The sequence below is a fragment of the Coenobita brevimanus genome, chromosome 44 (genome assembly GCF_032717465.1).
Source record: "Coenobita brevimanus isolate Jiangsu-jjx chromosome 44, ASM3271746v2, whole genome shotgun sequence".
Classification (NCBI taxonomy): domain Eukaryota; kingdom Metazoa; phylum Arthropoda; class Malacostraca; order Decapoda; family Coenobitidae; genus Coenobita; species Coenobita brevimanus.
This window is the reverse complement of record NC_136997.1, coordinates 14159568-14177788: the sequence shown is the minus strand read 5'-3', so window position 1 is coordinate 14177788 and position 18221 is coordinate 14159568. Positions and strand designations below refer to the sequence as shown.

General features: G+C 40.5%; 1 protein-coding gene across 1 annotated transcript in view; it reads left to right on the top strand.

The window, feature by feature from the left end:
• Positions 1-251: 251 nt before the first annotated feature.
• The window catches only part of LOC145397988 (glutamate receptor ionotropic, delta-1-like), a 254064-nt gene continuing 236094 nt past the window's right edge, over positions 252-18221 (top strand). Inside the window, exon 1 of the mRNA XM_080270955.1 lies at positions 252-1334. Within this exon, the coding sequence (XP_080127081.1) occupies positions 252-1334 (1083 nt within the window). The remainder of the gene's footprint in view (positions 1335-18221) is intronic.

The window sequence follows — 18221 nt, the reverse complement described above, 5'->3', positions numbered from 1 at the left end:
ATAGTCCTTCAGAACTGTTTCTCTAGTTTTAACAGTCGAAACTCCTGCAACACCATACAGCTCCTTATTAACTGTGTCCAAGCATTCACTGTATGCACTCCATAAATTGTGTTAATTCATTTATACCAAGTGAAATACCTGAACACCTACATTTTCAGTCATATTCATTTGTCACTTATGCAATTAAAATGTTTCATTTTATAATGAAGCACTGTTTCTTCAGTGCCACAAATGAAATATTTCTCCACTACATGATTAGAGCAATAACACGTTCTGTTATACGATTCCTTCCTCCAGAGGGTGGATTCCTGGTTCAAGACGCTCTTACCACACTGGTATCGGGGTCGCTACGAGGCCACAACCTTCTGCTGGTCATGGACGACCACAGTCAGTCCCTGTTGGATGTGGGCCGGGTGGTGTCGGCGGTCGGAACCTCCCACACGCCCGTCCTCCTTGCCACCCAGGACTCACTCCTCCACACTGCCCATCCCACCCACCATACCCAAGGCTCCCTTCTCACCGTCATCCTCCTCTTCCACAATGACCCCACCGCCTTCCTTCTCCTCCTGGCAGACAACAAACACTGGAACCCCAGCTACCTCGTCCTCTTCTGCCTGGACGCGTACCTCAACACCACCACCGTCCTCAGCCAGCCTGTCATCCAGCGCTCCAGGTTCATCTTGCTCCTCCAGCCAGCAGTGAAGGCCAGCCACACCCGCCTCCTCGTCTACACCTCCAAACCAGTACACCACGAGAAACTGGGTCAGTCTGTCATCAAGACACCCATGGGAGTCTGGAATCCTGATAAATTTCACAGCCTGCAGGCGCTGTTTCCTCCTCGCTTCCACGATTTTGGAGGTCAAGTTCTGAAGGTGCCGGTGATGTGCATAGAGCTACCATTCCTTTATTCGGACAGAGAAGGCAGTTGTACCGGAGTAAACTTAGATGCTGCACAGATTATAGCCAAAAAACTTAACTTTCACATGGTATACATCCATATGGAAGAAATAGAGTGGGGCACCAAACTGAATGGGACATGGGACGGACTGTTGGCTGAGCTGATGTATAAAGGGAAAGATTTTGCCATCAATGGGCAGGACACTACTGCTGACGCAATCAGCGACTTTGACTGGACCTACCCATATTGGGAATCCAGTTATGGAATAATTCTGGAGGTACCTCAGCCATTACCCCAATGGAGGAACATACTTTATCCCTTTTCCCCATTAACCTGGGGTCTGGTGTTTGTCACCACGGTGGTGATTTCCTCCGCACTGGCGTTCCTCGTTCACAGACTCCATCACGTCAGCGACCCCATCGATATCGCTCTCCAGGTGACAAACCACACAGACACAACCCACACTTTACTTTCCCTATGTCATAAAAAACTAAACCTTCGTTTCCAGATCTCATCTTCTGTTTCTTTGTGATGTGTTAACTAACTTGTTCTTGACAGCATTTGTTGTATTAGTTGCTATGTGAGAACATTTATTTAGTCATTATTGTTTGTATCCAGTGGGACCTCAGCACTCATCCTTCATCAATCGAACTCCTTCAACATGCTCTTGTAGCAACTGCATTCAGTCTACCTCCATTTGTATGCATTTTTCTCCTTTGCAATTAGAATAAGACTCTCACTCTCTGTTGGATGTGTTCTCCAGTTTATTCCATCTGCACTATCTCGCCTTCTGCACAGTTCCATTGCCTAACATGCTGTATGTATCACCAGCCCTAAACTTACATAAGAAAAACGGATTCACGTGTTTACTAGCTATAGACAAATTCTGTAACACGTCATAGACTGCACTAAGTGTACCTTGTACATTTTTGTCATATATGTTATTGTCATGCATGTTTGTGTACTTTGTAACATGATTCATTGATAACGGAAGAAAACTGCAGCCTATGAACTCTCTTCTTGGCGCAATGTATTTCATTACACGGTACTATACCGTTATTTACTTGGAGAAGTAGCTGCCGTGTCATTTTTTTTTTTTGGGGGGGGGGCTAATCAGTATACATATACTGTATAGTATGTGGAGTAATACAGTACAGTATTACCTACTACGACTGTCATCTTGCCATAAGCAGTTGCTCATGCGCAAGATTCATGTACACACACACACACACACACACACACACACTTAACAAAGAATGTAAAAAATCAAAAGAAATAAAAAGACGTTGTGGAATAAATACAGAAGACAAAATAGTGAGAGGCCGTATAACAACTATCAACAGGCAAGAAACGAATCCACAAGAATAAGGAAAGAACCCCCCAAACTGTTTGAGGATGACATCATAAACAAAAGTAGTGATCAACCGAAGCTATTTTACAGCTACATCCAAAGCAAAACGAAAGTAAAAATAAAATATAATCCACTACGGATGAAAGAATCCTCTATACACAAGAGAAATATATTTGTGAAGCACTAAATAAGAATTTTCAATCAGTTTTTACAGAAAATAAATTTGAGAGTGATCATATGGAACATGTATGCCTAAACATAATACCAGATATACAAATATCAGAAAAAGAAATACAGGAGGAGTTAAGTAAATTAGACAAAGGAAAAGCAAATGGTCCAGACGAAATTTCATGTTGGGTGCTACATGAATGTGCAAAGGAGTTAAGTAGACCATTATCTTTAATATTCAAGGAATCCTTGGGTCAAGGTAAACTACCTGATATTTGGTAGAAAGCAAACATTGTTCCCTTATTCAAGAAAGGGAACAGACATAATCCACTCAACTACCGCCCAGTGTAACTAACCAGTGTTGTAAGGTACTGGAAAAGCTGATATGAAAAGTTTGGGTAAACCATCTAGAAGAACACAATATAATAACAGAAAGACAATTTGGTTTCAGAAAGGGAAAATCATCTATTAAGCTACTGTGACAGACTTGCGGAAACATTACAGAAAAGAGATGGATGGGAGGACAGTATCTATCTGGATTTCAAGAAAGCATTTGACAGAGTACCGCACCAAAGACTTTTACGGAAACTGTCCCATCAAGGAGGAATCCAAGGCAAACTATACTGTTGGATGGAAAATTTTCTCAGAAAAAGGGAAATGAGAACAGTTCTAAGGAGGAAAATACTCATAATGGAGGGAAGTGACTAGTGGAGTTCCACAGGGCTCAGTGCTGGCAAAAATTATGTTTCTAGTGTATATAAATGACCTAGTAACACTGGAAATGAAAGCGATTTAAATATGTTTGCTGATGATGCAAAAATACAATGGAGAATTACTAACACAGACTTTTGTAAAGAGCTACAAGAAGAATTATATAAACTTCATGAATGGAATAATACATGGGAAATGGAATTGAGTGTGGACAAGTGTCAAGTAATCAAGTTTGATAACAGTGGGAACAGACCACATTGGGATTATAAGTTAGGAAGTAAAATCCTACACACATCAGAATGAGAAGGACTTAGGTGTGATTATTAATAACAGACTATCCTCGGCTGACCACATAAGCGACAAGGAACAGAATGCAGTATGTACATCCTGCATGCAAATATGAGAATAGCATTCACATACTTAAATGAAGACATGCTGAGAGAGAGAATATCTTTCATCAGATCAGCCCTGGAGTATGCATCAGTAGTCTGGAATCCTCATCTCAAGAAACACAAAGATAAAATTGAAAAAGTTCAAAGGGCCGCTACCAAGCTTAAGGCATGTAAGCTATGAAGAAAGACTAGAAAAACTGAATCTGCCAACACTACAGGAGAGAAGGAAAAGAGGAGACATGATTATGCTATATAAATGCATATCAGGGAAGGAGAAAATAGATATAAATGAAAAATATATAACCTTTGGGGAAGTATCAGCAAGAGGACACTGCATAAAACTGGATAAAAAGAGAGGTGATAAAGACGTAAGGAACATTAGTTTCCCAAATAGGGCAATTGATCAATGGAATCCACTACCAAATGAAATAGTGTGTGCCAAAACAATTCATAAATTTAAGGAGATGTATGATGAAAGTGGTTTAAGACTCGGGACAGCACGAGCTCCACTCATTCCTGTAAAGGTACAATTAGGTAAGAACACACACACACACACACACACGCACACACACACACACACACACACACACACACACACACACACACACACACACACACACACAGGTGTTTTATGAATATAACATAAAGCACATACACTGAGTGTGTGTGTGTGTGTGTGTGTGTGTGTGTGTGTGTGTGTGTGTGTGTGTGTGTGTGTGTGTGTGTGTGTGTGTGTGTGTGTGTGTGTGTGTGTGTGTGTGTGTGTGTGTGTGTGTGTGTGTGTGTGTGTGTGTGTGTGTGTAAGCTCTGCTTGGAGAAGTCAAATGTAGGTAGGTATTATTGCAGCAAGGGGTAGCGGTTAAACATCTTCCATCCAACACTTGTGTGTGGCATTGTTACATTCAAGAGCACAGCAGCTGCGTAGTGTGCGTTTCTGTTGAAACAAAAATCCTTTAAACTCAAGGCTCCTGATAACGGATATAGCGGTAGTAATATCTGCCGTAAAGGTTTGACCCTAATAATATAATCACATATGTTGTTTAATAAATGTATTGTTTCCTATATTACAAAGCCATCAACCGATGTAAATGTGTATATTTGGCTCAATTCTGCGCCTTCCTCTAGATCTGAATTCGCTGACACAATGAGTGAAGAGATTAAAAAAAAAAATCATTTGTTGCCACGACTGAAAGGGAGGGTTGTGGATGCCAATGTATTTTGGAGAAATGGGATGGGTTGGCGGGGTGTAGGGAAATGGTCGGAAGGGAGTGCAGAGAGTAAGAGGCCTTGGAGTCCTCAACGAATCACAAAAAATGCATATTTCGAGAATAAGAATGATCCTTCCATGGGGCACTAGAACTTGCCTTGCTCTGTGATACAAGGGCCATTTTTTATGAGGACTACTGTCATTGGAAAAAGTAATTAGGAGATAAATGTTGTTGATGTAGAAAAAAAAAAAAACAGTCCTAAAGAATTTTGGACTATTTTCCACCGTATTATAACCAGTTAATGAGTAAAATAATCTTTTTTAGCATAATGTCTGCAGATGTTAGCCAGAGGAACGACCCATCCTTCGGAGCAAAGCGTATTTACCAAAAACTACACTGCCTGGCTGAAGATATATTTTGTAAATTAAGCAGGCGTTACTCAAAATAAAAGTCACGTTTCACTGTTCGGGAAAGACGTTTTCAAGTGATGGATAAACTCGTCTGTTGCCAGCCAAAAGAAAATCCATGTTTAACTCAGTTGTGCATGATATTACCCGTACTGCGAAAAATCATGTTTTGGTAGCCGGAATGAAACCCATATAGTAGTAGTAATCGGCCTAGCAACCCCCTATGTAAATTTGGTTTTACTGTAATGCACTATGGTTTTACTGTTACACACTGCAAACACGAAAGAAGTCTCCATTCATATCACATTTACCATGCTCACGGCAGAATTATCAAAATAGCAACTATTTACACTCAAATTATCTGAGGTATGTTTCATCTCACATTTGTGGTGTGGTCATTGTTGTATTGTTAACGTCTCCACTATCGTTTTTTTTTTTTTTTTATGTGTCCGACTCTGGGCATAGGCTTCACAGCCTACTATCAAGGCCCAGCAGTCCTCCTACATACCATACACCTCCACATGTTTGGTAAGTATAGCGAGAATTAAGACTTTTTCATGCATTTTACAGTAACCCATAAACGGGAAAAAAAGCTGCACAGTTAAGGTACTCGTGAGTGTCCAATGTACCTCCACCTTTTGCTTATACTTCTCGAAGTTCTGGAACACATGTGTGTTCTTCCAGGAATATACTATTAATTGCATGTGTGTCAAGGCTTGTAAATGTGAAATACGAGCATGAATACCTATAATTACTCAATAAAGTAAGCAATACTGTACAGCATGTTTGTGATTTCAGTGTTATTTATATGCAAGCACATGCGAGAGCTGGATTGGCTATAGACTCTGTTACTTTAGGCAAATATAGTCTGGAGTAGTTTGCAGGTCCATAGTTTAAACCCTAAGAAATGTAGACACCCAAGTGGCATTTTTACAGAGGTAAGATTACAACTGTGCTTTCTTTTCAATAGTTCAATTACTAGTTTGTCAGTTTATTTGAAAGTTTAATGCCACGCCTGTTAGGGATTGCTGTTTTGTGGAAAGACACCAGAAAAATGCAGGAATGCAGTGTTATTGGGAACGCAACAGCATCACTCCCCAACTCCGATTGCAATAAGTCTGATCCAGACACAAGTGCAAGAGAGAAGTTAGCTCCCTGAACAATTAAATTACACACCATATGCAACTACGTGACATAAGCTGTAGACAATTGTCTCTCGTGTTATTTTTTATGCTACCAAGTGAAGTGCCCATTGTGTCTCTACTCAGCCCTGCATTTTTTAGCAATAGCGACCAAACTTGGCACAATATTAAGACATGCCAATGCAACCAATATTCGATATGGAGACTCTAAAAATTCCATCAAATGTGCCAATGGCGGCCATTTTGGAAAATGGCCACCACCGAATGCAATTTTGATAGTAACTCTGGGGATATTTCACATGGAAACATGATTTTTGTGTATTTATATATGCTTTGATGAGTGAACAATCAAATGGACATAAGTATATTGAAGTACAGATCGAAGCAATGTGTTTTTAATGATTGTTTTGAAGTAAAATGGCTTGCAGTAAATTCATGTTTGCCTTTAGCTACTTACATATACGAGAGGAACATGATTTTTGTGTCCATACCAATGATTTCATGGGCAGTGTTTATAACATGAAAAATTTTGAACGCCTACATATGGAAAAACATGCAAATAGTGCTTAGTCATGTTTTGCTCCTTAAATGAGACAGTAACATGAATTTTGTGTCTACTAAATATTGACGTTACCGATTGCTATGAATATGTTCTAAATTCACTATTGTACATTTTTGTTGTCCATTTAAAGACAAATGTATGGCTAATATCTGGCTGGCCTAGTCTATATACTGTACTGAACTCTGTTGCAAACAATTCTCTGTTTACTTATGCAATATAGCACAGATTCCATGGATGGGCTCGAAAATGTGTGGCCATTTATAATGATTAAATAAAATGTGTATTGAAAATTGACATCTATCTGTCTGTCTATTGCCAGACGCCTCAATCCCGTATGGGGTGACCACAAACAAATCGCCTCAACGTCGCCCTGTCCCCCACCATTTCACTGCCCTGCTCCCAACTCACATCCCTATCTCTCGTATACCTCTCCACTCGATCTCTCCGTCTCATCATCTGCCTACCCCTCCCTCTCCCCCCCTCCACCTCTCTCACATACACTCTCCTCGTCAGTCTCTTACTATCCATCCTCTCCACATGGCCAAACCACCTCAGTGTGTTCCTCCTAACGCTTCCTATCACATCCACATTCACACCACAACGCTCCTTTCTATCCTCATTTGTCAGCGTGTCTCTCCATGTGACTCCACAGGCTCCTCTTAAATAACTCATTTCCACTGCTCTTACTCTTGACTTGTGTCCTTCCAACAACGTCCAAGCTTCACTTCCATATGTCAGAGTTCGTATCACAATCATGCCATGCTGCAATTTTTTCACTTCCATGCTCACTTCCCTGTTTCTTATCACTGGTTTCAAGGAACCAGCAACCTCTCTTCCTTGTTGCACCCTTTTAAGCACTTCACCCTCCAAACCTCCATCTTTACTCATCACACCCCCCAAGTACTTAAACGTACTCCCATTTTCTATTTCCTCACCATCCAACCTCGCTGTACATTCACTGACTTCACCTCTTTCAAAGACCATCACTTTATTCTTCCCTACATTCACCTTTATATTCCGTTTCTTACACACTCTCCCAAACTCATCCACCAAACCTTGCAGCTCCACTTCGTCTTCATTTAACAACACAGTATCATCTGCAAACAACAGTACGGGGAGTTTCCAAACACTACCCTCTCTCACTAGGGCCACTTCAACATCCACTACCCTACCCTGTATCTCTTTTATTACCCCATCCACATACAGATTGGACAACCATGGAGACATGACACATCCATGTTTCAACCCAACCCTCAAAGAAAAAATCACTCAGTTCACCACCCACACGCACTGAGCCTTAGCACCATCATACATACTCTTCACAGCATTCAACAACTTTCCATCTACTCCATATATTCTTAATACTTTCCACAATCCATGTCTATCGACCCTGTCATATGCTTTCTTCAAATCCATGAAGGCCACATACAACTTCATTCCCTTCTCTAGAAACTTTTCCACTAAAGATCTCAGAATGAATATCTGATCCACACAACCTCTTCCCTTCCTAAAGCCTCCCTGTTCTTCTCCAACTAATTCCTCTGTTCTTTCTCTAACTCTGTCAATAAGAGTCCTACCATATACTTTTCCTATTATATTAAGAAGACAAATGCCCCTATGATTACCACACACTTCTTTTTCCCCTTTTCCTATGTACAATACCTGACTTCCAATCCTCCGGGATTCTACTTTCCTCCCAGGCCAATCTGCACATCTTCCACATCCATTCTACTACTATCTCTCCCCCATGCTTCAGCATTTCATCACACACTCCATCAATTCCTGGGGCTTTCCCTAATTTGACTTTCTGCATTGCTTCCACAACTTCTATCCTACTGATTTCTTTCTGTCTTCTCACCTCCCTTCTACTCCCAGCCATTCCCCAGCCACTTATACTTGCATTACTTCCATCCTCTATTTTCAACAATTCCTTAAAGTGTTCTCTGCATCTGCTCACTTTTTCTCCCTTCTCCACTAGTAATCTACCATTTTTATTTTTCACTCCCCTGCTAACTTCACTTCCACCATGTCTTACTCTCTTCACCTCTTTCCAGAACATTTTCTTAGAGTCCCTCCGGTTTACACTCAAATTCCTTCCAAATTCCACATCGACTCTCTTCTTTCTCTCACTAATCTTTTCACCTCTTTCTTTTTTTCTACATATAACTCTCTCTTCCGCCTCTCAACTTCTTCCACGCCCCTATTTCTCATCCATTCATTGAATGCTTTCTTCTTGCCACAGCCTGTCTCACCTCTTCATTCCACCATGTTGTTCCTTGCACCCCCCTCCGTCTTGTCTTCATCCCACACACCACATCACATGCTGCACATAATTCTTCCGTGAATATCCTGCACACACCTTCCACGTCCCCCATCTACTCCAATTCATATTTGTCCAATCGTTCCTCCACTTCTCTCTTACATTCTGCCTTTTTCTCATCCTCTTGTAACCTTTCCACACGCCTTGCAAATAGTCCTTCTTCCCGTCCTTCCCTTCTTCTATCTCTCCATCTTATTTGAATCTTTATTCTGGCCACCACTAAGTAGTGGTGGTGTGAATGTTACATTAAACACAAGGAAGGTAGAGGTAAAGAGAAAGGGATACAGCCATATTGCAAAAAGCATAACAGCACAGGAGAGTGGATGTCAGATTGCAAGACAGTTGAAATATTAGGATATGTTTTTAAGTCGGGGAAATGGCACACCACTACAAAAAACGACCATACATAAAGAAAAACAATTCCAGAGTCCAAACACGAAGCATACATTGAAATGAGTGTATCGTGGTGTCTGCTTCCTGTAAAGTTCAGAAGATTTCATTATTCTTGGATTCATGTTCTCCAGTGAAATTAATAACACAAGAGGAATTAGAGAGGATTTTTAGAAATAAGAAAGTAACCTTCATGGAAGAATCTAATTTAGACTTATATGCTGTAGATGGCAAACAAACAACAGTAAAGGGCATGATGCAGTTAGATATAAATTTTACAGAGACTACGAGAACAATCCCCGCTGATTTCTATATAGTTGAGACTTAGCAATAAGAGCTAACATGTTACTGGATTTGAGAACCATGAGGAAAGAGTATATCGAATTACTCCTACACATGGACGGGATACAATACGACAATGGATTCATAGAGGAAATTTCACCAGAAATGTCACCCAATAACTAGAAAATCGAAGAGAGTCGGAATGATCAAACACCATAGCAGAATGATTCAGTCTGAAGAGGGTACACATGGACTCAAACCAGCCCTTCCATCTCTATCATCCCTTCTACCCAGAGATCGAGGTGACAGTAAACTTCTAACATTAATTCCCGCACATCTCACCAAGGATGTAGTTATTCCACCCGAATCATATATGAAAGTCACCAAAAAAGGGTAAATTGATGAATGGTACTGTTAATGTCTTTAGAAAAATAATGTAAAGTGAAAGGACTCTCGGTGGAAAACGCCTTATGTCAGGTGAATAACGATGGGGAAACTCATGTGTTCCTAATTAATCAGATGAATGAAGAAGTGCTGATCAAAAGAGGGACTTGTACATGCACTTTAGAGACTTGACTTGCTCCTATACCTGAAGTAACAATAAGTGGAACATCAAGTAAGAGCGAATCGATGGAAAGAGAGTGCAAAAGGTTTATTTGATTCAACTGGGAAAATTTTTGGAAAATGATCTACTGGATTTATTACAAAGACACCGACAGACAGTCGCATTACCTGGAGAAAAATTACATTGTACTAACCTGATTAAATACAAGATTAACATTCACCAGGACACACAACCTTTATATGTACCAGCAAATACGGTAGCACAGTCACAAAGTACCCTTGCTAAACAATATATTAATGAAATGTAAAAATGGGCATTATTGAGTCATCAGTCTCCCTTTGGAATGCCCCATTATTTTTATTGCCCAAATGAAACAGTGAAATGCGTGCAGTAGTCAATTACCGAAAATTAAACCAAAACACAATCGCAGACCGGTTTCCTATGCCATTTTAAGTGACGTCTTTGCAAAATATCGGAACAGAAAATAATGAATTTTCCTCAATAAACTTGCTGAATGGATACTATCAGATTGCGCTTGATGACGAGTCGCACAAATACACTGCTTTCTCAACAAATACAGGACAGCCCCAGGCACATTCCAACGATTAATGAACTGTGCACTAACAGGAATTTTAGGAAATGATATCTTTGTGTATTTTGACGACATCATAATTGCAACACACACATATGATGAATATTTACGGAAATTAGACTAGCTCCGTACAAGTTAGCCAATGCTGGTTTGAAAATTAATTCAGCTGACTAAATGCAAATTTGCTTTAAGGAAATGAAATTCTTAGACCACATACTCGATGCAGAGGGGATCCACACCTTAGAGTTCAAAATATAAACAGTAAGGGATTTCCGTGAACCCACAAATGTGGATGAAGTAATACAATTTTTAGGATTAGTGGCATTCTACAGATCTTTCATAAAACAATTCTCTCACATAGCAGAACCATTATTCCACTTATGGAAAAAAAAAAAAACAAGCTGTATTTCAGTGGTGAGAGGAACAAAAACTAGCAATTAATGAATTAAAAGATAAACTTACATGTGCATCTTGCTTGGCCTATCCTAATTTCATACATTAACCGGTCGTGGGCATTTTCCAAGAAAAACTCCTCTCTGGGAGGAGAGCTAGATGGAAATGTACAGTTGAAAACTATAATGTACATATTCACTACATACAAGGCAAAATATACTTAGCCGCAGATGAATTACCTAGGAACCCAATGACAATTCATATAGCAACATTAGGTCTAAAGGAAAACATCCCCAGTTATGATGAAATCTCGAATGCACAGGGACTTGATCGAACATGATCTAAAGGTATATACAAGTTGGAGAGTGGCGAGGACATACAGCTACCCAAGCTACATATACCACTCGAACAATTCAAAGTAGTTGACAATGCCTTAAATATGATCAACTCAGGACAATCAATTTAGAAGAAATAACAGACAATTAGTGATACGTAATGAAATAATACCTCACGTTTTAAGGACGATACGTGATAGTCCCCGTGCAGGACTTCCTGGCAAAGATTAGACAGTCAGACAAGCCCAGATGTTACACTACTGGCCATCGTTACGCAAAGACATGCACAGTCACAAGAGACAGATGCGAGTCATGTGTGAGACACAAAGGCTACACATCAACATCTGCACCAAGAGGGAAATATCCTGTACCTAATCAACTGTGGGATGTGGTTGCGGTTGACTTACTTAAGTTACCATTATCTTACAAAAAAAAATCAATATCTCTTCGTTGCTACAGATAATTTCTTAAGATATGTGCCCCCACCATCCGCCCCTCTCCCGGTGACGACTCGAGGTGCCTGGAACCACTGTCTGACTCTCTTCTTCTTCATTTCTGCAACATTCGCGGCCTTTCCTCTAACTTTCGCTCTGTTGAGCACCAACTCTCCTCCTCTAAACTTGGCCTTCTTTTTCTAACTGAGACTCAGCTGTCTGAGGCAACTGACAGCAAACCCTTTTCTCTTTCCTCCTACTTTTCTATACTCATTTCAAAGCCAAAGGTGGCTGTTGTGTATATATACACAACGACTTATCTTGCTCTCGTGTTCCTGAACTCGATTCTTCTGAATTCTCTACACTCTGGTTTCGGCTTTCCTGTCATTCTCTGACTAAATATATCTGTGCTGTTTACTTATCCCCTAATTCTACTGACTATCAAAAATTCTTCGACTATCTTACTTCTACGATGGAACACATTCTATCCATTTCTCCTTTCTCTGAAATCTCCGTTCTAGGAGATTTCAATGTTCACCACCACCTTTGGCTCTCCTCTCCTTTCACTGATCCACCTGGTGAACAAGCCAACATCTTTTCTATCCTTAATAACCTAGAGCAGCTTGTACAGCACCCTACCCGTATCCCTGACCGCCTTGGAGAGAGCTCCAACATACTTGACCTCTTCCTCACAACTAATCCTTCTGCTTACTCTGTTAATCTTTTCTCTCCGTTGGGCTCCTCTGATCACAACCTTATTACCTTAACCTGTCCTATCACTCCGGTATGGCCTGTGGACCCTCCAGGGAAACGTCGTCTGTGGCATTTTGGAGCCACGGACTGGGAGGCCCTCAGGCAGTACTTCTTTGATTTTCCTTGGAATGATTATTGCTTCCATGGCTGGGAGCCATCTGAGTGTGCCTTGCGCATTACGGAGGTTATACTTTCGGGCATGGAAGCATACATTCCTTTCTCATATCCTTTGACTAACGCAAAAAAGCCTTGGTTTAATCACGCTTGTTCTAATGCTGTCCGTAACAAGGAGAGGGCCCACAAAAAGTACCGGAGCCAACCCACCCTTGAATCACATCATCTTTACGTTTCTGGCCGGAATCGTGCTAAGTCTGTTCTTCACTCTACTAAAAATAATTTCATCCATACTAAATACTCTCAACTCTCCAACTCGAATTCTTCCCGTTCATTCTGGCACCTTGCCAAAAATCTTTCTAACAACTTTACCTCATCATCCTTCCCTCCTCTTTTCTACTCTGATGGTTCTGTAGCTATTTCTTCTACTGTTAAAGCAGATCTCTTCGCACAAACTTTCTCCTCCAATTCCACCTTAGACGATTCCGGTGCTGTTCCTCCGTCACTTCCCCCCTCTGACTTCCTCATGGCTGACATTAAAATTTCTTCAGCTGATGTATTTTCTGCCATCACTGGCCTCAGTACTAACAAGGCATATGGGCCTGATGGGGTCCCTCCTGTTGTTCTCAAGAACTGTGCTTCTGTGCTTACATCCTGCCTAGGCAAACTCTTTCGCCTTTGTCTGTCAACTTGTACCTTTCCTTCTTGCTGGAAGTTTGCTCTCATTCAGCCAGTCCCAAAGAAGGGTGACCACTCCCAACCCCCCAACTATCGTCCAATTGCTTTAACGTCCTGTATCTCAAAAGTTTTCGAGTCAATTCTCAATAGAAAAAATTTAAGGCATCTTTCCTATCACAACCTTCTTTCCGATCGTCAGTACGGGTTCCGTCAGTTACGCTCCACTGGCGATCTTCTCACCTACCTTTCAGACTCCTGGTCATCCTCCTTTCGGGACTTTGGCGAAAGCTTTGCCATTGCACTTAACATCTCAAAGGCTTTTGATCGAGTCTGGCATAAATCTTTAATTTCCAAACTGCCCTCCTACGGTTTCTATCCTTCTATCTGTGCCTTCATCGCTAGCTTCCTTTCTGGTCGTTCTATACCCGCTGTTGTAGACGGCCATCATTCTTCTCCTAGATCTATCAACAGTGGTGTTCCTCAGGGCTCTGTCACATCGCCAACTCTCTTCCTTTTATTCATCAATGATCTTCTAAGCTGTACATCTAACCCTATCCACTCATAAGCTGATGACTCCACCCTTCACCTTTCCATTCGGTTTCCGCAACGCCCATCTCAACAGTTACTTCAACAAACAAGGGATGAGGCTATGGCACACCTAATGTCTGACTTGGCTCGTATCTCTGACTGGGGTAAAAATAATATGGTTGTTTTTAATGCACCTAAGACTCAGTTCTTACACCTATCAACCCGACAAAATCTTCCACAGGTATACCCACTAATGTTTAATAATATTCAGCTTAATCCTACATCATCCTTGAACATGCTTGGGATTTCATTTACTCGGGACTTATCTTGGAAAGATCATATTACATCTCTTGTAAAATCTGCTTCCAAGAGATTGGGTGTGCTAAGCCGACTCCGCTCTTTCTTTACCCCTGCACAATTGTTGACTCTATACAGGGGTTTTATCCGCCCCTGTGTGGAGTACAACTTTCATGTGTGGGGAGGCCCCCTACATACAGCTCTTCTCAATAGGGTGGAATCAAAGGCTTTTCGTCTCATTAACTCTCCTCCTCTTACTGACTCCTTTCGCCGCACTGTTGCATCTTTATCTCTTTTCTATCGCTACTTTAATGGTCACTGCTCCTCTGAACTGCCTGCTTGCATTCCTCCACCTCTACGACGGGTGCGTAGCACCCGTCTGGCAACAAACTCTCATCCCTTTTCTGTCCAGCTCTCTAATGCAAGAGTTAACCGTTACTCCCAGTCTTTCATTTATGCAACAGGTCAACTCTGGAACTGTCTCCCTCTGTCTGTATTTCCTGCTGCCTATGATCTCCAGTCTTTCAAACGCAGTGTGTCCAGGCATCTCAAAATGATCGGATCTTGAATTTGGCTCTCTATTGTATTTTGTTTTCTCTTGGAGGGGACTGTAAACTGCGGGCTCATGGCCTTTAGTTCCTTCTTCCTCGCATAAAAAAAAAAAAAAGTCCCAATTCAGGATATGACAGCAGAAACAGTAGCATGGGTAATCACAGGCCACATTGTATGTCGATTCACGACACCAAAGACATTAATAAATGATAATGGAGGTGAATTTAATTCTGAAATTTTACAAGAAATATGTAAACTATACAATGTAAAAAAGGTCAGTGTCAGCCTATCACCCAGCATCCAATAGGTTGGTAGAGAGACAAAAAAAGGTTGGATGTGCTATGATAAAATTCTCAGTGAAAACTATGCAAGCTGCGATGATTGGATTCCGAGAGTGGAAGCATCAATTACTTGTGCAATAAACAAGTCTACTGGAGACACAACCCATTTCATTATCTACGGGACAGACAAAAAACTATTGTATGATATTCTGGAAGGTGAAAATTTGTCTGTTTACAATTATGACAATTTTCCTAAACTCCATTTGCGTAATTTCCAGGAGATATACAAAATGGTGAAGAACCAATTATCGATGTCCAAGGAAGAAATGACGGTGTCATTTAATAAAAAGGCAAAAGAATCAGCTATCAGAAATGGAGACATTGTCTATGGTATCAGTCACACTAGAGACAATAAACTGTAACCGAAATTTCAAGACCCATACAGAGTAACTGAGAAGACAGCCAACAAGGTAGTAATTAAGTCACTATCGAGTGGTGAAGAAAAGAAAATTCATGTTGATTATTTAGAAAGGGTCCCAAAGGATTTAGCCAGCAATTATGTAACCTCGGACACCACCGAGGAACTGAATGCAGACGATGAAATTAAACCAGAAGAAATCAATACATACAGAAATTAATTAAGATTGCATAACAAACAAACAAAAGTAGGTGCAACTGTTGCTACAAACGCCATAGTACAGCATTTACATGATCTAGGTAACGATTTAAACTCCTATGAGTGAAACAACGAACAAAGATATTGTTCTCCAAGACCCAGTTTATAATGCGCATCATAACTATCATCGACCTCAGTATGACTGGATTAGCTGATTATTGTTATTATATATATATTTATTATATTTATATATATATATATATATATATATATATATATATATATATATATATATATATATATATATATATATGTTTTTTTACACATGCCAGTAGTCATGGAACATATTGATATAATAATAGTTGAGTTAGACAACACCAGGGCTCGTTATCAAGCTTTGGTGAAAGATATTGCAAATGCTGGTAATGGCAAGATCACCATTAGCTTACTTCCAGTTCACGATCTACGTCAAATAATCAGTCAAGGCATACATAAACATTGTTTGAATGTATCGTCCATCCTTTCATGTCGTTCACCTTTGTCCTGCATACATTTTCACGTTTCAGCCAACTGGAAGAGTCCCTTGTGAAATGGCTGTCATAAGAAATCATGACATTCAACAGCGCTGCAACTTCACACATGCTCCAGATAAACTCACCCACCATCAGTGTATCGGGCATTCACAGTTTTTCTGCTTCACTCATATCACATCAGTTTTTGCAATTTGTCAACATACACCACTATCTCGTACTTCAGTATCAGGACTATACATAGTACCTGACTATTGTGCTGTTCTTACACGATCTTCATCAACCTTAGCTACAATCTATCACTGTGCTATCCTTAATCACACACACAAACACACACACACACACACACACACACACACACACACACACACACAAATACTTCCAACCACTGCCTGGGATGGATGTAAACATATGCACAAATATGAAGCTGACCTCACCTAAGTTTGAAACTATGCAATTAACCAAACAATGAAGCCCTGGGAAGAATTGGGTATAAGTATGTTCAAATCATTTTATGCATATAGCCCAGCTCCAGTTCTTTATAATCTTCTTCATTATATTTACAGTAGTATAATAGTGTGAAGAGAGCGTTGGATGCGAGAGGGATGTCTGTTGAGCAAGGAAGAGTGGCTGTGCATGACAGAAATAAATGGAGAGAAACTGTGAATGAATAAATGATGACACAGCCCTGAGGGGATATTCTCCCGCATTTGGTCTGATCAGCTGATCAGGTCAGGTGCGGGTAAGGGCATGGTTCTACTATGATGTGGCAGGGGTAAACCAGCTCTGCTGTCGGGCCCTGCTGCGGATGTCACTGATTGCACTGCGCAGTTGACCCTCGTGAGGTGTGGTGCAGTGAGGAATGTGTTTGAGTGAATGAGTAAAATGGGAGTGTGTCGTCCTGTCTCGGCTACCATCCTTTCCTTGAGAGAAGCAGCGTATGTATATAGATTGATAGATTAGTATTGGCTATTCACAGAATGCAAACAAGGATTACAAACTTGGAATCAGTATTTATGGAGGGAAGAGTAAACATTCAAGTGAGACCTCCTGAGTGAAATCATGCATACTATGTAAATATTGTAAATTATATATACAAAGAAAAAATATAGAAAAAATGAAGGAAAATTATGTGGGAACATATTATATAATATTAATCTAATTATGCATAAATGATAAACTGATGTACATGTATCCATTTCATATAACAATATATATATATATATATATATATATATATATATATATATATATATATATATATATCATCATCTGTTGAGTATCCACTGCAGGACCGGCCTATCCCGACCGAAGTCGGGACGATACAGCCAATGTATCTCTACCAAGTGGCTTAGGCTGTCTGGTAGAGATTGTATGTAGGGTGAGAAGTGCTTGTAAGTGTAAGTGTAGTGTTGGAGTGGCTTTGGATGTGTGTATAGTCTGTGAACCAAGCGCAATCGGCCCACACAAGCCGACTGGGTGCAAGCATACTTTACAGTAAGCGACACTGGTTCAACCACAGCACCCCTTGTGTCCGCCAATGCAGTATGTGGCCGGGTGAACACTCCCAAAGTTTATTACCCTGGTGGGGCGCGAACCCTGGTCCACCTGTGTACGAAACACACACTCTACCACTTTACCACAGAGGCTCCATATCTATCTATCTATATATATATATGTATATATATATATATATACATATATATATATATATATACATAT